Source organism: Hesperophylax consimilis, chromosome 16, assembly GCF_061612785.1.
Source record: "Hesperophylax consimilis isolate HC1 chromosome 16, BYU_Hcon_1.0, whole genome shotgun sequence".
NCBI lineage: Eukaryota > Metazoa > Arthropoda > Insecta > Trichoptera > Limnephilidae > Hesperophylax > Hesperophylax consimilis.
The window spans coordinates 19,532,853-19,551,008 of record NC_142851.1 but is presented as its reverse complement, the minus strand read 5'-3'; the positions used below and the strand labels follow the sequence as shown (position 1 = coordinate 19,551,008).

Sequence of the window (18,156 nt, the reverse complement as noted above, 5' to 3'; positions counted from 1 at the left end):
ATATTTTTGGAACTAGGAGAGGTCGACAACTTTGAATAATCTACAACATGAGTCGTATGTCGATGCCGAAAAGTGCACATAGAAGTAATCAAACCAAATAAGTTTACTAAATTAAGGCAACGGTTTGCAGTGCAGGCCATATTGGGACTTTTCTGCGCAGGATCGGAAATTTCATAAAGATGGTTAAAAAACTGAACCTTCTTCAAATCGGGTCGCTTAGCGATACCATAAAAGAGTGCGGTGAGTAAATTGAAAACATTTGTAAAAGTGTCTAACAAAATTTTCAGTTTTTTTAACAACACTGAACTTTTTTTCGCAGCCGTCAATTTGTGTGCCATTGTAAAAAAGACTAGTATTCATAGTCAGCAGATTTTGTTTTTGTGTACTAACTAGTGATATTATAATGCGGGTATACTGTCAGATTCATTTATTGACAAATTACAGAAAGGGAGACACGGTCACTCCTCTCCGTGCTTCGCGCAACTTGGTTTGTTCTGCTTTCCCTGATTCTATCAATTTGGATGTCTATGCAGCACACCAATTGAGAACCGCTGCTTTACACCAATGTATGAATACTTCTAATGATTACGGTCAACTAGTGAAACAACAATATTCATAACCTTTCTGTGCTTATTTTCTATTTTTAAGATAACCATTCTATCGTTTTGTAAACCATTTTATGAAATTTGCTCTCTGTTGGAGTGTCTTATCAGCTCCATAAAGACTGCACAAACATGAAGTTTTATTTATGTTAAGATTTTTTTTATTTGCAATTATTCTTTTAATACTGTGTCTACATCTTTATCAAATTCAGCAGTCTCGTTTTTTAATGTTACTAAGAGAGATTTTGAAATTGTCTCACAATTCATACAGTTTTCATTAAATTGTTCCTGTTTTTATTTTTTTATTCTAAAACTTGCCATTATAAGATGGTTCCATTGCAATTTAATACACTATTGAAAAGTGACATAAAATCATTAAAAGTGATTGAAAAAATGTCTTATGAACTTTACCTAATTTAAAAAAAAATTTCATCACTTTTCATGACGTTATATCTCTTTTTCAAGAGTGTTGAATTGCCACTGTCCTGAGTTGTCCGTTTACCTATAAAATATATCTATAAAGTTATGTACTTAAATTAATTATATTTTTCAATCCTCTTCTCATCTATCTCCAGTCTCCACTATTGAGGGTGACATAGTTTCACCGGCTCCAGGCAATCAGGACTCTTGTATGATTATAACATTAAAAAATAGGATCTCACGAAGCTCTTCAGCATGGATTTCTTCATCCTGTCATAAATCATTAATATTTTTGATCTACAATCTACATAATTAAAAACAGTAAACATGCCTACTACAGTCAGAAAATCATTTGTTTGTGAATATAAAAGATTTTAAACTGTTCAATTTTTTTTCTTTTAAATTATAGGTAAAATATATGTGTATTATTGCTATCTCAAAGTGTATTTGTTGAACCAAATATTTTCGCATTTTGGGAGAAGCAGTGATAACATACTTAACATTGTTTGAGTAAAATAACTTGGAATGAGATAACGAACATGTATTATGTTTACAGAGACAGTCCACTATGAAGTAAGATCATTCTGTACTGAGATGTTGACCAAGAGTTACAGATTTCTGCGTTTTGTAGCTGTGATCATCTGAAATAGTGACGGACTGTTTGTATTTGTGTTAAACCATTAATGAAAGTTACATAAAATGGCATTCATAATACTTTCGTTTTTTGGTGATTTGTGTTTATGTGTGTTGGCAATTGGTGTACTTGGCTACTTCTGGTTTCGACACCGTTATACCTACTGGACTAAGAAAGGAGTATATGGTCCCCCGCCCACATTCCCTACGGGAAATGTTTCTGATATGATGCTGAGATCGCTACAAATCGGACAGCAATTCGAGAATATTTATTATGAAAATAGAAAACATCCATTTGTCGGTATCTATTTAGCACACAAAGTTGCTTTGGTTGTAAACGATCCTGAATTAATCAAAACCATCATGGTGAAAGAATTTATGCACTTCACGGATCATGGTATGGTGCATAACGAGGAATCGGAGCCTTTGGAAGGGCACCTCTTCAACATTAACGGAAACCGTTGGAGAAATCTACGGGTTAAGCTGATCCCTGCTTTCACTTCTGGTAAAATGAAGGTTATGTTTGATACGCTAGTCCACTACGGTCACATAATGCAAGAGTGCATAGAGCCCGACATTGCAGCCGGTAATGCCGTAGATATGAAAGAGACACTTTCCAGATACACCATGGACATTGTGGGCACTTGCGTGTTTGGAATAGAAACCAACAGCCTCAAAAGCAAAGAGCCCAAGTTTAGAATAATGAGTCAGAAATCTCAGACCCTTCCTTTCTTCCGGTCCATGATCCAGACCATGTCACTTATGGCCCCGTGGATCGTGTCCAGGTTGAAGGTCAGCATGTACCAGAATGATGTCAATGAATTCTTTGTCGGAGCAGCCAATGACGCCGTCAAATATCGAACAAAAGAAAACGTCAAAGGAAATGATTACATGCAAATACTCATAAAGCTCTTTGAAGAGAGACAGGAGATTTTGAATAAAGATGGCAAACTTTTAAGTGAGTTTTTCGCCTTTTTTTATTAATACTAATATTTTATATAAATTCACAATAATCGATATTCCGGATAATATTATAAAAATATCCCATTGATATTAATTTATATATACACACAGGTCTGGTAGAAAAAATATTACTGCATATTCCACTCTAGGCACTATTACCACAATAAGTATTGGCTATGCTAAATAATGCATCTCTAGTTACTAACTAATCAAAACATTGTAAACCTTAAGATAACCTTCTAATAGGTACTAAGCTATCAGTTGTGATAAACATTGCAAGTCCATTGTCTCCTATTTATGTATAAACATAATATCATTAATATGTACATACAATATTATGAATTTAACTCATATCGTTTATGTACTTAGTATGTTCACAATAACAAATAAAAGACATCTCCAACAATATCAATACCTTAGTTTCTACACAGTCAAATAAATTATGTTACCCAACACAAGGGCAAACAATTTGCTAGACAATCATTTTCTTGTGGTGTTGATTGCAAAATCGGTCCTAGAGTCTTTATGATGAGGGGAAAAACAACCGAAGTACTCGAAACATTTTCGCGAAAGGTAGATCCCTGGTCCTTCTATCACTTCTAAAGTCATTTATCTCCATTCCTTTTTTTACTAATGAAGTTACTTATCAAAGATTCTAAAAGACCCCTACTGTCCCTGCATGACAGGACATAGATGAGTAGAACAAGTGAAATATTAGAATATTTGCTAACAATCAATTATTGTAATTTGGATAGTAAATACCTAAAAAATTTTAAAACACTAATATTGTTTAGGTACAACTGACGTATTTTGTAAGAAATTTTCACCTCTTCAGGGTTTACTTAAAACTGAATAGGTGAGCATTGTTTACAAACATGTAGGTTGTACAAAATACCCTACAATATTGTTTACTTGTATTGGCTGAAAACTCTGGCCGCAAGATGCACTAGCATAGCATGGCTTTACGATACAAAAAATCCATTCAAATATTTGGAAGTAAACCAAAGCTTCACAACTCGTTCCGCTAGGAGGCGCTAGTGTAGCATACTGCCATCAGAATGTACGAGAGGTATTATAACTATCCTACAGTATTTGGTTGTACCTAAACAATGAAAACCGTTGGGTAAGTAACCCTAGACTCTGTGCAAAAACGGGCGGTCCGTTTGATAGATTCCCCAATCTTAACAAACGGACTGCAATCTTTAGAGCACAGGCGTCAGGTAGGTATGCTGTCCTTGTTCTATCGGTATTACAATGGAAGATGCTCTGAGGAACTAGCGTCATTGATCCCTTCGGCACCGGTGCGTAGTCGGGATACACGCCAAACGCGCGCCCAACATTTGTACACAGTTGACACTTGTCACATGAGAACGGGTCGCTTCTACGATTCGTTCTTAAGTTCAACAGCTCGGCTGTGGAAGGAACTGCCGGCCTCTGTGTTTCCTCCCTCCTACAACATGGGACTCTTCAAGACCCATGTTCACTCCTTCCTTTCCACAAAAAGACCCTCCACACAGCATCCCCAAAGATGACATAGGCCCTGAGGGAAATTATTTTCTTCAGGGCCTCCTGTGTGGAGTTAATATAAAAAAAAAAGTGTATTTTTTTTAAATTCTAATCAAAAATGTAGCCACAAAATATGTTTGCTATGATTGAAGAAATAAATACTTTGCTTTGAACACCACTTTATTGAATGTATAAAAAACCATCTGGTTTCCGTTAACAAGTATTATGGCTTAAAAACACATTATAATCATTCAGATCAACAAATTCTGATTCTGTATATGTAAATTATGCATAGAATTATTAAATATTCATTTAAAAACGATTGATTAAAACCGTGAGACACTCAAACACCCTGTGATTGGTCCGAAGGTTCTGACAGCACTAAATGACAGAATGCAGACTATTTTGTGCCAAGTTGCGCTGCCTATACTCGCACAGGGGTTACTACTGTGGCTTGCAAATTATTTCAAAATAATTTAGGTTTTTTTTTAAATCTTGTTAGATATTTAAATTGGGTTTTTGTGTTTTCATACCAACTCAAGCGGGATTGGCCTTAGCTGAGGTACGTATAACATCATGCGTAGCCTGTCAGATTTCTATCATTTTCATAATAAAAATCTACTGTAATTCCTTAATACAGTAAATAAAAAAACAGAAGAGGGAGAGAGAACATCAACTTTGGTGGGGAGGGGTAGGTAATAGGAAGGGAAAGAGTGGGTCTAGGGAAGCAGAAGTGGAATATGTAAGTCTAAAATTGGGCTACCCTGACTTCTGCTACCATTCGCATTCGCATCATATATTCTCCTTACACTCCTTTCTTCGCTCATTCGCTCTACATGCCCAAACCATCTAAGCGTCCTTTTCTTAATCTTACTCATTACGCTTACATCAGCCTTGCACTCTTTGCGGATCTCCATATTTTTCACACGATCATACATGGTTTTACGACACATACGCTTCCTTGGATATTTTTTTGTTAACGCCAACTGCGTTCACTCCTCCATTAATGTAGTTGCCTGCATTTACCCTTCTTCCAATATCTCTCTCAGCCTTCCCATCTCTCGTAAACATACTTAATAAAAAACACAAACCCGTCCACCTGCTCCAAGTATTCCTCATTGACAACAATATTGCACATTGTTTTCGTACTCTCTCTTTTAAACACCATGACTTTAGACTTACTTAAATTCATCATTCTCATTCTTCTTACATACTTCGTTCATCCTAGACACGAAGGCCTGTAGATCCTCCATACTGTTAGCAATCAGCACTGCATCATCAGCATACAACAGGCAACATACTTTCAGATGACTCAAATTCGCGCCGAATCCCACCTCTATCCATGTATAGATTGAATAATCACGGTGACATTACGCAGCCTTGTTTAACACCTTTTGCGATATCAAACCACCCCGTAAAACCACCGTTTACCCTAACACATGCAACGCTTCCCTCATACAGAGACGCAATTGCCTGAGTGAGATTCGTATTCACTCCATAATTGGACATCACCTTCCATAGCTTTTTCCTGTCGACTCCGTCATATGCTTTTTGTAGATCTCACAAAGGCACAGAAAAGTTCTGGTTTTTTGCCAGAAACTTCTCGGTGAGCATACGCAATGAGAAGATCTGGTCCATGCACCGCCTTCCACTCATAAAAGCACCTTGCACATCCCATATTTTGTCCTTTGTTTCCTTTCTTACCCTTTCAATCAAAATTCTACCATACCACTTGCCAACTGAGCTTATAAGGCTAATAGCCCTGAGTCCAACATTCCGTACGTATAACGGCATGATGTGATAATGCCTTCTCCAAACTAAAGGCGTGTAACCACCCTTTAAAGATTGCACAACCATGTGAGAATTATACGGCTATCTAAAAAAATCAGCAGCAATATTGTCAAAACCGACAGCCTTACCATTCTTCATACATTTAATCGATCTTTTTATCTGATCCATGTTAATTTCGGTAACATTCACCGCATCATCATTCATATCTGATTTGCTGCTGGAATCACTGTCACTCAGGTCACTTTCGAAGACTTCCTCAAAATACTTCATACATCTCTCTTTTATTTCTTCCTCATTTGTCAACATTTTTCCACCTTTCGATTTTATCACTTTCATGCTTCTGTTTTCTGGACCACTCTGGGACCTTTTGACTTCCTTCCAAAACAGTTTAATGTTTTCTTGGAAGTGGTCTGTCATTTCGATTCCTTCTTCCTCTTCCAGGCGTTTCTTTCGTTCTTTCACTCCAACTCTTACTATTTTCTTTACATCCCTTTCATTACATTGGCTGGAAGCACTGCCAGCCGCTATCATACATAACCATGCTTTCTTCTTCTCTGAGACCAGTGCTTTAATCTCATCATCCCACCATGCATCACCTTTCTTCCTACCACACACCTCTCTAGCAGATTCACAAAAACTCACTTTTATGTTGTTCCATGTTTCGTCTATGCTTAGGCGGTCCATTTCCTTCTCATTCAATCTCATCTCTGCACAATTCACATACTTACTTCTCACATTATCGTTTTGCAGTTTTCTATTTTGACTCTTGTTGGAGTTAATACTGTTTTCACTTTAGATCGCTAACCGCGAAAGAGATTTACTGTCTACACTACCAGAATGTGGTCAGTTTCAACCACCACCCCTCTGAAAACTCTTATGTCTTTGGTAACGGCTCTCAACCTAGAGTCAATTTCCACAAAATCAATAATTAACCTCTCATATCTTATTTCCCATGTATATTGGTGGATACCTTTATGACCGAAGAAAGTATTTGTCACAAACAGGTATTATACAATACCTGTTTGTGACAAATACTTTCTACAATACAATACACATTACTTGAAGTATGTTTAGAGTGGATCTAAACATACTTCAAATAATCTGTTCCCGTTGTCATTCGTTCTTTAATCCCCAAACATACCTAAGGCCGAATCAAATCCTTCACGTCAAATTCCCACCCATCCATTCAAATCACCTGCCATTATAATCCTTTCATTCATATTTTTTTGTCTCATTACATCGTTCACACCAGTCCAAAAATTATCTTTCACTTCCTCGCTTTCAGAATTACCAGGAGCATAGCAAATAACCAGAAACACCTTTCACCTGTCAAACCGATTTAGAATCTGAACCACATTATTCCCGAACTTACACATTCATACTCCAACATAAATTCTACTATTCTGGGAGACAGTAGCTCAGCAACACCTTGACAAGCCCTCTCTGTATCTGGTCTCCCAGACCAAATGACGAGCCTATCATTATGCTGCATTGTATCGCTCCCTTTTTTCATACTCTCTGTTTAACAAAGTACTTCCAAACATTTGCATGCATTTTTTTTTTATTTATTTAGAAAATAAAACATTTGTACAAATTTAGGGTAATCCCACAAAGCTGTCATATGGCAGCTTGTCTGTAGGTTCTAACAATTAAACATTCTACAAATAACAAGATATGTAGAAAGATACATTAAGAAAATCAAAGATACGTGAAATTTTCGTTAATTAACCACAGCCTTATCATTTTAAGGCATGGTCTCTCATTTTTTTTAAATTTTTAGTTTTTATTGATTTTATTGAAAATCACTGGTATTAGGTTTTCAAGAGTACGGCTTCCATATTTATTTAATATTCGAGGAGTTTTTAGACCCTTTCCTTCATTAAATCTTGTGGTATGTTTGTGTACCAGGGGGTGTTTGTATGAGCTTTCCCCTATGTTATCCATAATAGTAGTGAACCAAAGGAGATCTTTTATTGAAATTGTATCATACAGTTCATTCATCTTTCTTTCTATTCCTTCTCTAATATTCCATGTACCAATTCGAAATTGATCACATTCCATCCTCCTCTTTGCGCCACTGAAGGGTTGGCGATGTGATGGATAGCGAACCTTATCGACACCTGTGTCGGCCATTCCCTTCCAAGGACTTAATAAAATCTTAACATACCGTTACACACACATAAAAACATACCTATGTGTACAATTCGTAACATGTGTAAAAACAATAACAAACAGCTTAATGAAATATTTAACTTAATCCTAAATGCCTTAAATGTAACCTACACTATTTAGGAACCTCATGTTTTCAATCACTCTCGCATTAAAATTTCCAACATTGCAGTTTTTCCTATGTAAAATGCAGGGCAATCGTTACGTCAAAGTTTGTAGATTAATCAATAATTGTTATTATTTTAGATGAAGAGGAAGATGGTACCATGACCATGGGAGACCTAGCCGCCCAGTTCTTTGTGTTCTTTGTGGACGGAGTAGAGACCTCATCCACTGCTGCCAGTTTCGCCCTATTTGAGTTGGCCCGAAACCCCGATGTACAGAAGAGGTTAAGGGATGACATGGATGATGTCCTCGAAAGGCACGGTGGAAATTTCACATTTGAGGCACTGTGCGATATGAAATACCTGTTCCAGGTGGTAGAAGGTTAGTTTTTTTCATAAATAAATGACTTATTTTTCTTCGCGGTTATCTTAGCAATCTTTGCCCAGTTCGGAACAACTCAGCGGAAATGCATTTGCACTAGTCACCGAGGTTTCAAATACACGAAGTGCGGCATTTTCCAGCAGTCTTCCCCTACACTATATGTTGATTATAACATACATATTGCAAAAAAAAATATATATATATCTGAGGTGCAATCTCGCAATGTTTAGACTATTTCTTCAGGAACTTCTATAGCATATGCACTGATGGTCAACCTTTTTAGCTGGAGGGCCAATTTATTCTTATTTAATTTGTTCGGGTGCTGCAGGGGATATGGTATATACAGCTTGACAGGGTCAAGTTTGCAGTTGGTTGTGTCGCAAACCTGTTTGTAATTTTCTAAAATGGTAGTATTTTTAATAAAACAATCAAAGAACGGAAAAATAAAGCTCCACGCTAATTTTTGATGTTTCATTTAACCAAGTAGGCTGGCCGAGTGTTTTTCGTCAATGTTTATAGTGACTTTAGTCATTGGGGTTATTTGAAGATCTGATTCATAAACTGTGGTAGAATACAGAGGTAAAATCCCAAAAATCCAATATTGTGTGCATTTGTATCAAATTGCCTAAGTAATGTAGTTTTGCCAAGTTTTTTGTCGCCTTTATTTACACATTGGATTTAGTGAACTTTATCAAAAGGACAGGGTTAATGTTTATTGGTACCTAGCATTGTTATTTACCTTATACCTTTTCTAATTTTATTTCCTACCTACCAAATTTTCTTATAATTCCTACCTCCTTATGCCGACTACAATATGTGTGTAGTTCAGTTGAAATTCACAATTCATCCTATCAACATCTAAACTGTGTTTGATTACGGAGCCCCTTGTCGACCATGTCGACATTGAAAAGCCATTGAGCTCGCGAGTTTGTAGCTATGAAAAGTAAACTGCAATGAACCAGCTCATTTCTCAACTCCGCGATATTGATATTAGTATGTAATTGAAAGTAGTAGAAATAGTGATTTACGCTTTTAAAAATATAATTAATTAACCGTCATGGAAAACAATGAAAGTTTTACTTCCAAGTTCAGTTATGATTAATGTGAAAATAACGATAGTTGTGATGGTGAGGACCTTTTTACAATTGATGATGTGGATTCTAATGACAATGATAATGTGATTGTAAGGGATTGTGAAGAAGTCAGTTACAATCCAAGTGATTCAGATAGTGGAAGTGACATTATCCAGCCTAAAAGAAGAAGATGTTCTTATTTTAGCGAAGATGAAGATGAAGAAAATATTGTGATTCCGCAACAACCTTCAACGTCTATTAATCCCACACCGTCAAGCTCTTCTGTTGCAGCAATAAAATGGAATTTCTATTAATACCAATACACCACAACAACAAATATTTTTTTCGATTGGAAACAGAATACATAGTACCGAGTACCCCCACAAATTGTTTGGAGCCTATCATCTACTTTAGGCTATTTTTTACTAATTCACTAGTAACATTGTTGATGAAACCACAAATACACAAATGCTAAAATTAGAAAAATCAATCCTGTAAACAATTCGATGTGGAAAACATGGAGAGATTTGAAGGAGGAAGAATTTAATGCATTTCTAGGTATTATTTTAAATATGGGACTAAGGTCTCATCCTCATTTTCATGTTGGATGTTACATTTATACAATAAAGAATATACCAATCGCCAGGAAACAAGTCATCAAAATCGAATAAACAAAGTTGATTTGTATTTGAAGTATTTAGATGAAAGATTTCGAGAACATTTCTTTCCTGGAAGAGAAATAGTTGTAGACGAATCTGTTGGAAATTTCAAGGGGAGAATTTGCTTCATGACATACAATCCAAATAAGCAAACTAAATGGGGTATCAGGAATTAACAGGAACAATTATGACAAATAAAAAAAAACAGACATCAAAAAACCAAAATTGAAACCAGGCAAAACGATAGCATATGGGAGTGATGATGTTATGGTTCTAGCTTAGAAAGATAAAAAAGTGGTGACAATGCTAAGCAATTGGTATTCTAACAAATCAGTTATAATAAAAAGAGGTAGAATCGAAGAAGACATCGTCAAGCCAGAAGTGGTGATAAATTATCCAAAATATACCAGAGGTGTCGATAGAGGAGACTATTATACTTCGACATACTGCTTTCTAAGGAAAACATTAATAAATAATATCTTTAAAATTTTAACTTAAGCTCTTTTTGGGGGTTTAGAAGTTTCGGTGGTAAATGCTTATATTTTGTCGAAGGAAAATAAGATTAAAAACAACGAAAAACCAATGAGTCATCTTCAATTTGAGGATAGGCTAATTATTCAGCCGATTGGAAATTTTAGAGAAGGTGTAAAAACACGAAAAGTCAAAAATCATGTCAATCTACATGTAATAATGTCCAATGAACAGAAAAAGTACAGGGATTGCGTTGTTTGCGGTGCTGATAGATAAGGTTGACAAAAAAAACTAACAATGTATCACTGCAAAACTTGTGGTAACAAACAAGAAAAGAACAACATGCAAGAGAATGCTTCAAAAATATCATACTTTAAAAAACTATAAGAAATGGTGATTTAGTAATTATTAATTATAATCTTTCATATTAACATCTTTTTTTTTTTTTTGATTTTATGGATTCTTTCGTAATCCTCTAACTAGCTAGGGCTTATAACAATACCCTTCATGTTTCTAACTAACTAGTACTGCGGCTGATTAGCCTTATTACTATTACCATCTGATGATTGTATTTAATTGACTGAATTTATGTTACATTAATAAGTTTTATGAGGAAATTTTCTTAACTGGATAAAAAACCTCATACAAATGACAAGAAAAAGAAAAACAATAAGTTCTGAACTTTTTACGCTGTTTGACTTTGTGATTTACTGAATTTAAGTATTTTATTTTTTCATGTTTTGGCTGCGTCCTTTTCGCTTCGGTGGTCCTGCAAAAAAGTTTGTGAGAGAATTCCTGTGGAAGAAAAAACACATTTTGTTATATTAAAAAAGGATACTATTTCTTCGTCATCGCTGTTATTTTTCTCATGGAGCTTCACGGTGTGATCTCCTTGAGGAGCTCCATTAGGATAATCAGTTTCTCTGTCTTGGATGAGCAAGAGGCCAGTTTTTCGCGTACCCTGATGAGGCCTCGCAGTAGGATCATTATGTCCTCGTCATCAGAGGATCCGGTGTTTGGCACTTGGCGTTGTTCCGGTGTGGCTCTTGGTGGTTCCTGTTGTTCAGGAGCCTGTTGCTGGTGGTTGCTTCGGCCCGCTACGTCCGCCCAGGATCGGCCGTCAACTCGGGCCGCGGGTCTCTGTGCCCGGGGCTCTGCCTCTTTGCGCCTCTGGGCGTTGGATTGCTCCTGTCTGCGCTGGAGAGCAGCTACGTATGCCACCCTGTTGGGGCATTTGCCGTAGTTTGCGGGATGGGCTCCGCCGCAATTGCAGCAGACGGCCGGCTCTTCTCGATCGGTTTTGGGGCACTCCGGTGTGGCGTGAGTGCCTTCGCATTTGACGCAGCGGGCAACGTGTGCCCAATTTCTGGACCCATGTCCGAAATTTTGGCATCTGTGGCACTGTGTTCGGTGTTGGAGGTGGTTGCTTCTATACTTTCTCAAAGTAATCCTGCAGTGGCACAGGTAGACCACTGCGGCTCTCAGGTGGCCCATGTTTGTTTCCTGGCCAAAGGGTGCCAGGTAAAGCGGGTATTCTGTTCCCGGGGTGGTCATCTTGACCACAGTCCTTGCCGGGAAGCCTTGATCCTCAAGGTCTTGCATTATCTCCTCTGGTGACAACTTCGGGAGTCCTCTGATGACGGTTTTCTTCAATTTATCCGCTTCTGTGGTGTAGGTGTGGAACGGCTTCTCCTCTCCACGTAGGGCTGCTGTCAGTTTTTTGTGGGCCTCTACTGAGCTCACCACAACGCTGATTTTGCCTCCTTTGGCATACCGGAAGTTGAAGTTGGCACTTCCAATGTGCCTCTGTACTTCCTTCGTAATGTCGCCGTGCGTCATTGACCCTATGGCCATGATTACGGGCGGGACTCGAGTACTCTTCCCAAGAGTCGCTGTAGTCGTTGGTCTTTGTCTGGTGGGCGCCTGGTCTCGGCTTGAGGACGCCACTGGTCCTGGTGGCGTCGTTTCTTCGTCGGTGGCGACGATATTTCTTCTGCTGGTTCGCTTACTTTATGTAAGGGTTCATATTTATTTTCGTGAACCAGACGAAAAATGGGCTTTGGGGGGGAATGGGGGCGCTTTGAAGCCGTAGCCCTCGTCCATTCCTCTACCATGGGTGATGTGGCTCTTGGTGAGCCGGTTGCCGAGCCGGAGCTGGTCTGCGACGATCCAAACTTGAACTCAGGCTCATGAGTGTCTGGGTTTATTCTCCAGCCAGTGGCTCCCTCCGGGAATAACATAGGCAGGGGCTTGTTTCTCTTGAAAGTCGCTGTTCCTCTTGGTGTGCGGTGGTAAGGCATTTTGGAGTTGGTTTATTCTGAAACGAGAAAAATTTGAATTAGTTGCGTAATTTGCAGAATGCCTTGAGAAAGGCAGTTGGGACGACGTATGTGAATTGCGAAGATTGCCTTGAAAAGGGCAGTTGGGGCGCGTGCGCCTGCTCCAGGCCGGCTGAATTTCTCCGGCCGGCTGTAAGGTGTTGGGGCCTGGCTGTGTAAACACAAGCCAGACGGAAGCAGTTTTGTGGCTATATTACAAGCCACGAAAAATCCTCAAACTGCGCAAAATCCACAAGCTACGCAATCTTCTATCTTTTCTTTTCTTTGTCTTCTTTTTCTCATATTAACATCATTAGCTATTAAGTCTTTAGTTGTAAGTCACTGGTTACAAGTCACTAGTCTGATGTCAGATGTAAGTCACTAGTTATAAGTTCTTAGTTAAATAAAATGGCGCTGAATAAATTATGCTAATATTAACTAGTAACACAATAAGTAATAACATTGGACCGAATCGTCCGCTTATTTTATACTAATACTCAAAATATTACATTGATATATTACGTATAGTATGTACAAAACTCTAACTTGTAAACATCGTGTAGAATGTTTATGAAACTTATTATCTATTTCATTACTTGTGGGCCAATCTATCTTTTTATTCCTTAAGAATTTCTATTTCTAAATATTTGCATTTGATTGTTTATATATTTCGCCTATATTATGTAAATTATTGCTATGCAATAAAATAAATTATGCAAATTAAGCATATTTATTGTTCTTTAGTTACTTGATGTGTGATTTAACAAATATTATTTCAAAGTGTCCCAAAAATCTAATGGTCATACGAATTATCAGACAGTGTGCCCCAAAAGTAATTCACCAAAATATTAATTTTTAATAAAAATAAAACAGGGTTAAGTTTTCTGTTAAATCATGTTCTTTATTCAACCCTATGCAGATTAATCACTTAATTTTTTTTAACAAAAATGATGAAAAAAAATGATCAGAGTGGAAAAGGTTAAAGGATTGAGGTAAAATGGGAGATAGTACAATGGGTCCATGGCCTAAGTGCTCATGGGAACAATACGAAATATCTCTGCTTTATAGTATTAAAAAAAATTATTCTGATGTTTTCAAAATAAATTTGAATTGTTTCCATTCTTAGGATTTTGTGCAGCTAACATTGATTTTGCTCTTCAATACAAATTAACACTTTGTAAATGAGTATGGATTAATTATCAATAAATAATATTTGTCAATCTTATCTTTTCAGAGGCGCTCAGAATGTACCCCCCCCTGCCACTAATTCTTCGAGTTTGCACTCGGGACTTTAAAATCCCTGGAACTGAAGTGATCATCGATAAGGGAACCTCCGTCATGATCCCCATATTGGGACTCCACAGAGACCCGGATATCTACCCAAATCCCATGAAGTTCAATCCTGACAGATTTACCCCGGAGAATAAGGCTCAGAGACATAAGTTCACTCATCTTCCTTTTGGAGAAGGACCTAGAATGTGTATGGGTAAGCACACAATTTTGTTTTATTTTATTTTATAACAACCACTCTTTCAACAATACTCAAAACTAAAATTGTTTAGTAGTCAGTCTTACAATAATCAATCTACAAGAGTACGTCGCCGTGGAGTAAAAAGTCACATTCGTGGTACATAATTATCAGATTTTTTTATTTTCAGAAAGTCATCAAACCTCTTTTATTTATCACGTATATAAAATATCCACTTTGTATTCCAATTTATTAATTGACCTACATATTTACCAAGATAACTTAACAGTATTTCACTAATTATATTACCAAACAACCTATTTAAACATATATTTTATGTACTAACTAATTTCCTTAACTTGTACTATTTTGGGGATTTGGTAGTGAGACAATGAAAGAGGAAGGTTGTGATGGCACAGCATTTATTTTGGGTGAGTCAGTAGCGCAGTTGTGAAATGACTCCGGACCGATGACGATAATACCAGGTGTAAGCGACGATGAGGGCGGTGGAGTGGTCGAGGCGATACAGTCAGTGGTTCGACACCGCGTTGATGGAGACCGGACTCGTGGATGTATTCAGCACTGGAGATGACGTGGAGTCTTCCGGGTACTCCAATGTGAATCAGGGTAGGCGAAGGTGTGATGGACCTGATCGGCAGATGTGCAGGAGATACAGTCCGGCGACGATGTCACGGGGCCGAGGGACAGACCGGCGAAGGTGTCGCAGGGTCAAGGCGCGTGAAGACCGCAGGCCAGGAATGATATCCGGAGCCAGGGCGCTGATCTAATCTCAAGGAGTCCATGGTAATCCGTAACCTCTTCTATAAAGTCCGTGCAGAGCCAGGCGTAGCAAGTAGGTCCGTGGCCCGTAGCGGCGCGGTGGAGACACAAATTATTATTTTTTTGGTAAACTAATGTTAAAGACAAGATTTTTTATGCATAGCACAAAGGGTAACAATTATTTTTATAAGCAATAATTATTAGGAATAATTTAACTTCCTCAATGTCAGTGCTTGAGCTAGTGCCTACCAGTTAACTTTATTAAAAACCACTGCAAGCATTACGCACGCAAAAACTGCTTCACTTCTTCTTGGAAAAACTTCTATATATTCATTTATTTATTTATTTTATAGGTCCCCTCTTTAGAGAAACATTCTCCTGTTCAATAAATTAAACAGAAATGAATGAAATGTATAATAATCATGCTTTTCTTTGCCATAAACAGGAAATCGTTTTGGGATGTTGATGTCTCGCATGGGTTTATACTTTATCCTTTCAAAGTACGAAGTCTCCTTGGCCAGATATCACAAGGAACCATTTGACTACAAACCCAACTCCTTTATCCTGGCACCGCTCAATGGAATCAACATCAAACTGACGAGAAGACAGGACCGCAGTTAATAAAATTTGTTCAGAAATCAATATAAATTAATATTTTTTTATTATTATTTTAAAAATACGTAACGCTTTGTCCTTTAAATAAAACAAATTATGGTATTATTAATTCTCATAAATTAATGTTATAAATATTTTATTATTGAAATAATTGATGATTCTTGTAATCCTTTCGAAAATTCATATTAAAAATAATATGCCTTTCAAAAAGTATATTTTCTTTAATTATTGAAGTCTCAAATGAAAACTTTGAAACAGAAAAATCATAAAAAGATACGGTCTCATCTAGGACTTGAACCCACGACCTTCGCCTTTCCGACCTATCAGAGACCTATCTGCTCCCAACCGTCTGGAAACAGTGAGTCTATGGCATTCCCAAGTTAGTGGGGAGGGAGAGGAGATTGGGAAGAAGAAGGTGTGGAAGTACCGGGCTATTCAGATCTGGTCATCAAACACAGCTAAAGCCATTTCCAGCAATATTTGAATTCTAAATGGTATCCTTACACCAGGGCTATACTGAGATTATCTTCCTCTCTGGAACATTCCGCAAATATAATATATATTATTTTAAATTGTGTAATTACATAAATTAGTTGAACAAATTTTTCTAGTGCACACCGGGATTTGAACCTGCGACCTCCGGATGGCTAGTCGAAGACAGTACCCCTCGACTACTGAGGCCAAAGCTTACATAAAATCTGTTACTGTCTAAAGACATCGAGGCGAATGGTCTTAGGTAAATTGGTGAAATCAGGTATATAGGTCAAATATGATTTAAGATTTTCACGGCTAAAAGATCTGCCCTGATGATGGACACTGCAATGCTGTCCGAAACGTTGGCTAAAGAAGGAGTTAGCGCAACACGGCATAATACCCCAAAAACAAATAACAAAAAAAAAAAGGTATATAGGTGTTCAAATCGGTATAGATTACACTCCTAGGAATTATCTGTCCAGTCTAGGACACTTAATCAAGTTGGTTTCCTCCAAAGATATTAGAAGAACGAGATGTGCTATGCGCAGTTCGTACTGAGTGGAATTGTTTTGCCGAGTGTCGCCGGTTTTGTTCACCAATACTACTGCACACCTTCGCTTGCGCTAAGGTATCCGCACTAATACATAGAACAGATTTCTGTGCGTACACGTCCCGATACCGTTCAAAGTACCCTAATTAGGTAGTACTCCGGCTACGGTCCGGCGGCCAACATAGCATATCTCGTTCTTCTAATATCTTTGGTTTCCTCTCTATGTGAGATTATCATTTGGAATAATACTATATAAGCTATTCCACCTTAATAAAATGACTTCATTAACCAGTTAAACATTTTTCACTCAGCGGTGAGTATCTTTTATCATGACCGAACTCGGCGATCACTCATCAGTGAGCTCTCTAAAATATCATGGGTGTAGAATTTTTTTACGAAGGGATCTTAAAGTGAAACGGAATATCTCTTTGCATGCCCCACTCGAAAACTACTGATATTATTTTATTTATGTTATTGTTGAAAAATAATACTAAAAATGAAATTATAATAATCAAGTAATCACATTAGCAAAGTATTTATTTCTTAACCCATTTATGTTGGTATTAGTGACACTGGTAGCTGAAACACGCACCCTGCATTATGGGTAAGTACTCCCGGCTTACATCTGAATGAGACATACTCGTGCGTAAAAGCGTTCCCAATATACATTCGTCGACAACGCATTCAGCAAGTATTTAAATATGTTTGTAGTAAAAAGGTTAAAAGATTGCATGAAATGATTTGTGCTTCTGATAAAATATTCATTTTGCCTTTTTATAAAACTTCAAATATTGTTCGGTGCTAGGGATATTATTATGAATGAAATTTATAGATTGAGCTTGGTACCTACACAGATATATGTCTGCCGCCTTGCACGTGCAGCCTGTGGTTCGAAGTGACTACCAGAAATCGATAATAATAATAATTAATGAGGGACTCTTTTGCGGTATTCATTAGTAACCATCAAGCAGTTTTACCACAGAGGCAGGCAGAGAGGAGAGATCACCACTCTACTCTGTTGCGACACACCCATCTTGGTTTATTTATCGTCACATGCGTCCGACTCTTGAAGTGACCCGACTCATATATTTGATTCACTTGACCGTGCCATGTCTTCCTCGGTCGTCCCCGATTTCTTCTACACTTTACTGCCGTGTCATATTCACATTAACACATTC

At 37.5% G+C, this 18,156-nt stretch overlaps 1 protein-coding gene across 1 annotated transcript; it reads left to right on the top strand.

Annotated features, from left to right (window-relative positions):
- The first annotated feature begins 1,563 nt into the window (after positions 1 to 1,563).
- On the top strand, positions 1,564 to 16,259 carry LOC149416848 (cytochrome P450 6a2-like). Its single transcript, XM_089640659.1, has 4 exons — positions 1,564 to 2,613; positions 8,331 to 8,570; positions 14,326 to 14,577; positions 15,785 to 16,259. The coding sequence occupies exons 1-4, from the start codon at positions 1,722 to 1,724 to the stop codon at positions 15,958 to 15,960; spliced, it is 1,560 nt and encodes a 519-aa protein (XP_089496785.1). The 5' UTR covers positions 1,564 to 1,721; the 3' UTR covers positions 15,961 to 16,259.
- The last annotated feature ends 1,897 nt before the right edge of the window (positions 16,260 to 18,156 follow it).

What these genes read in the sequence shown, in the direction of transcription:
- LOC149416848 (XM_089640659.1), top strand. Translation starts at nt 1,722, where the DNA reads ATGGCATTCATAATACTTTCGTTTTTTGGTGATTTGTGTTTATGTGTG. An exon ending in TAAAGATGGCAAACTTTTAA is followed by an intron (nt 2,614 to 8,330) that starts GTGAGTTTTTCG and finishes TTATTATTTTAG; the next exon opens with ATGAAGAGGAAGATGGTACC. An exon ending in AGGACCTAGAATGTGTATGG is followed by an intron (nt 14,578 to 15,784) that starts GTAAGCACACAA and finishes TGCCATAAACAG; the next exon opens with GAAATCGTTTTGGGATGTTG.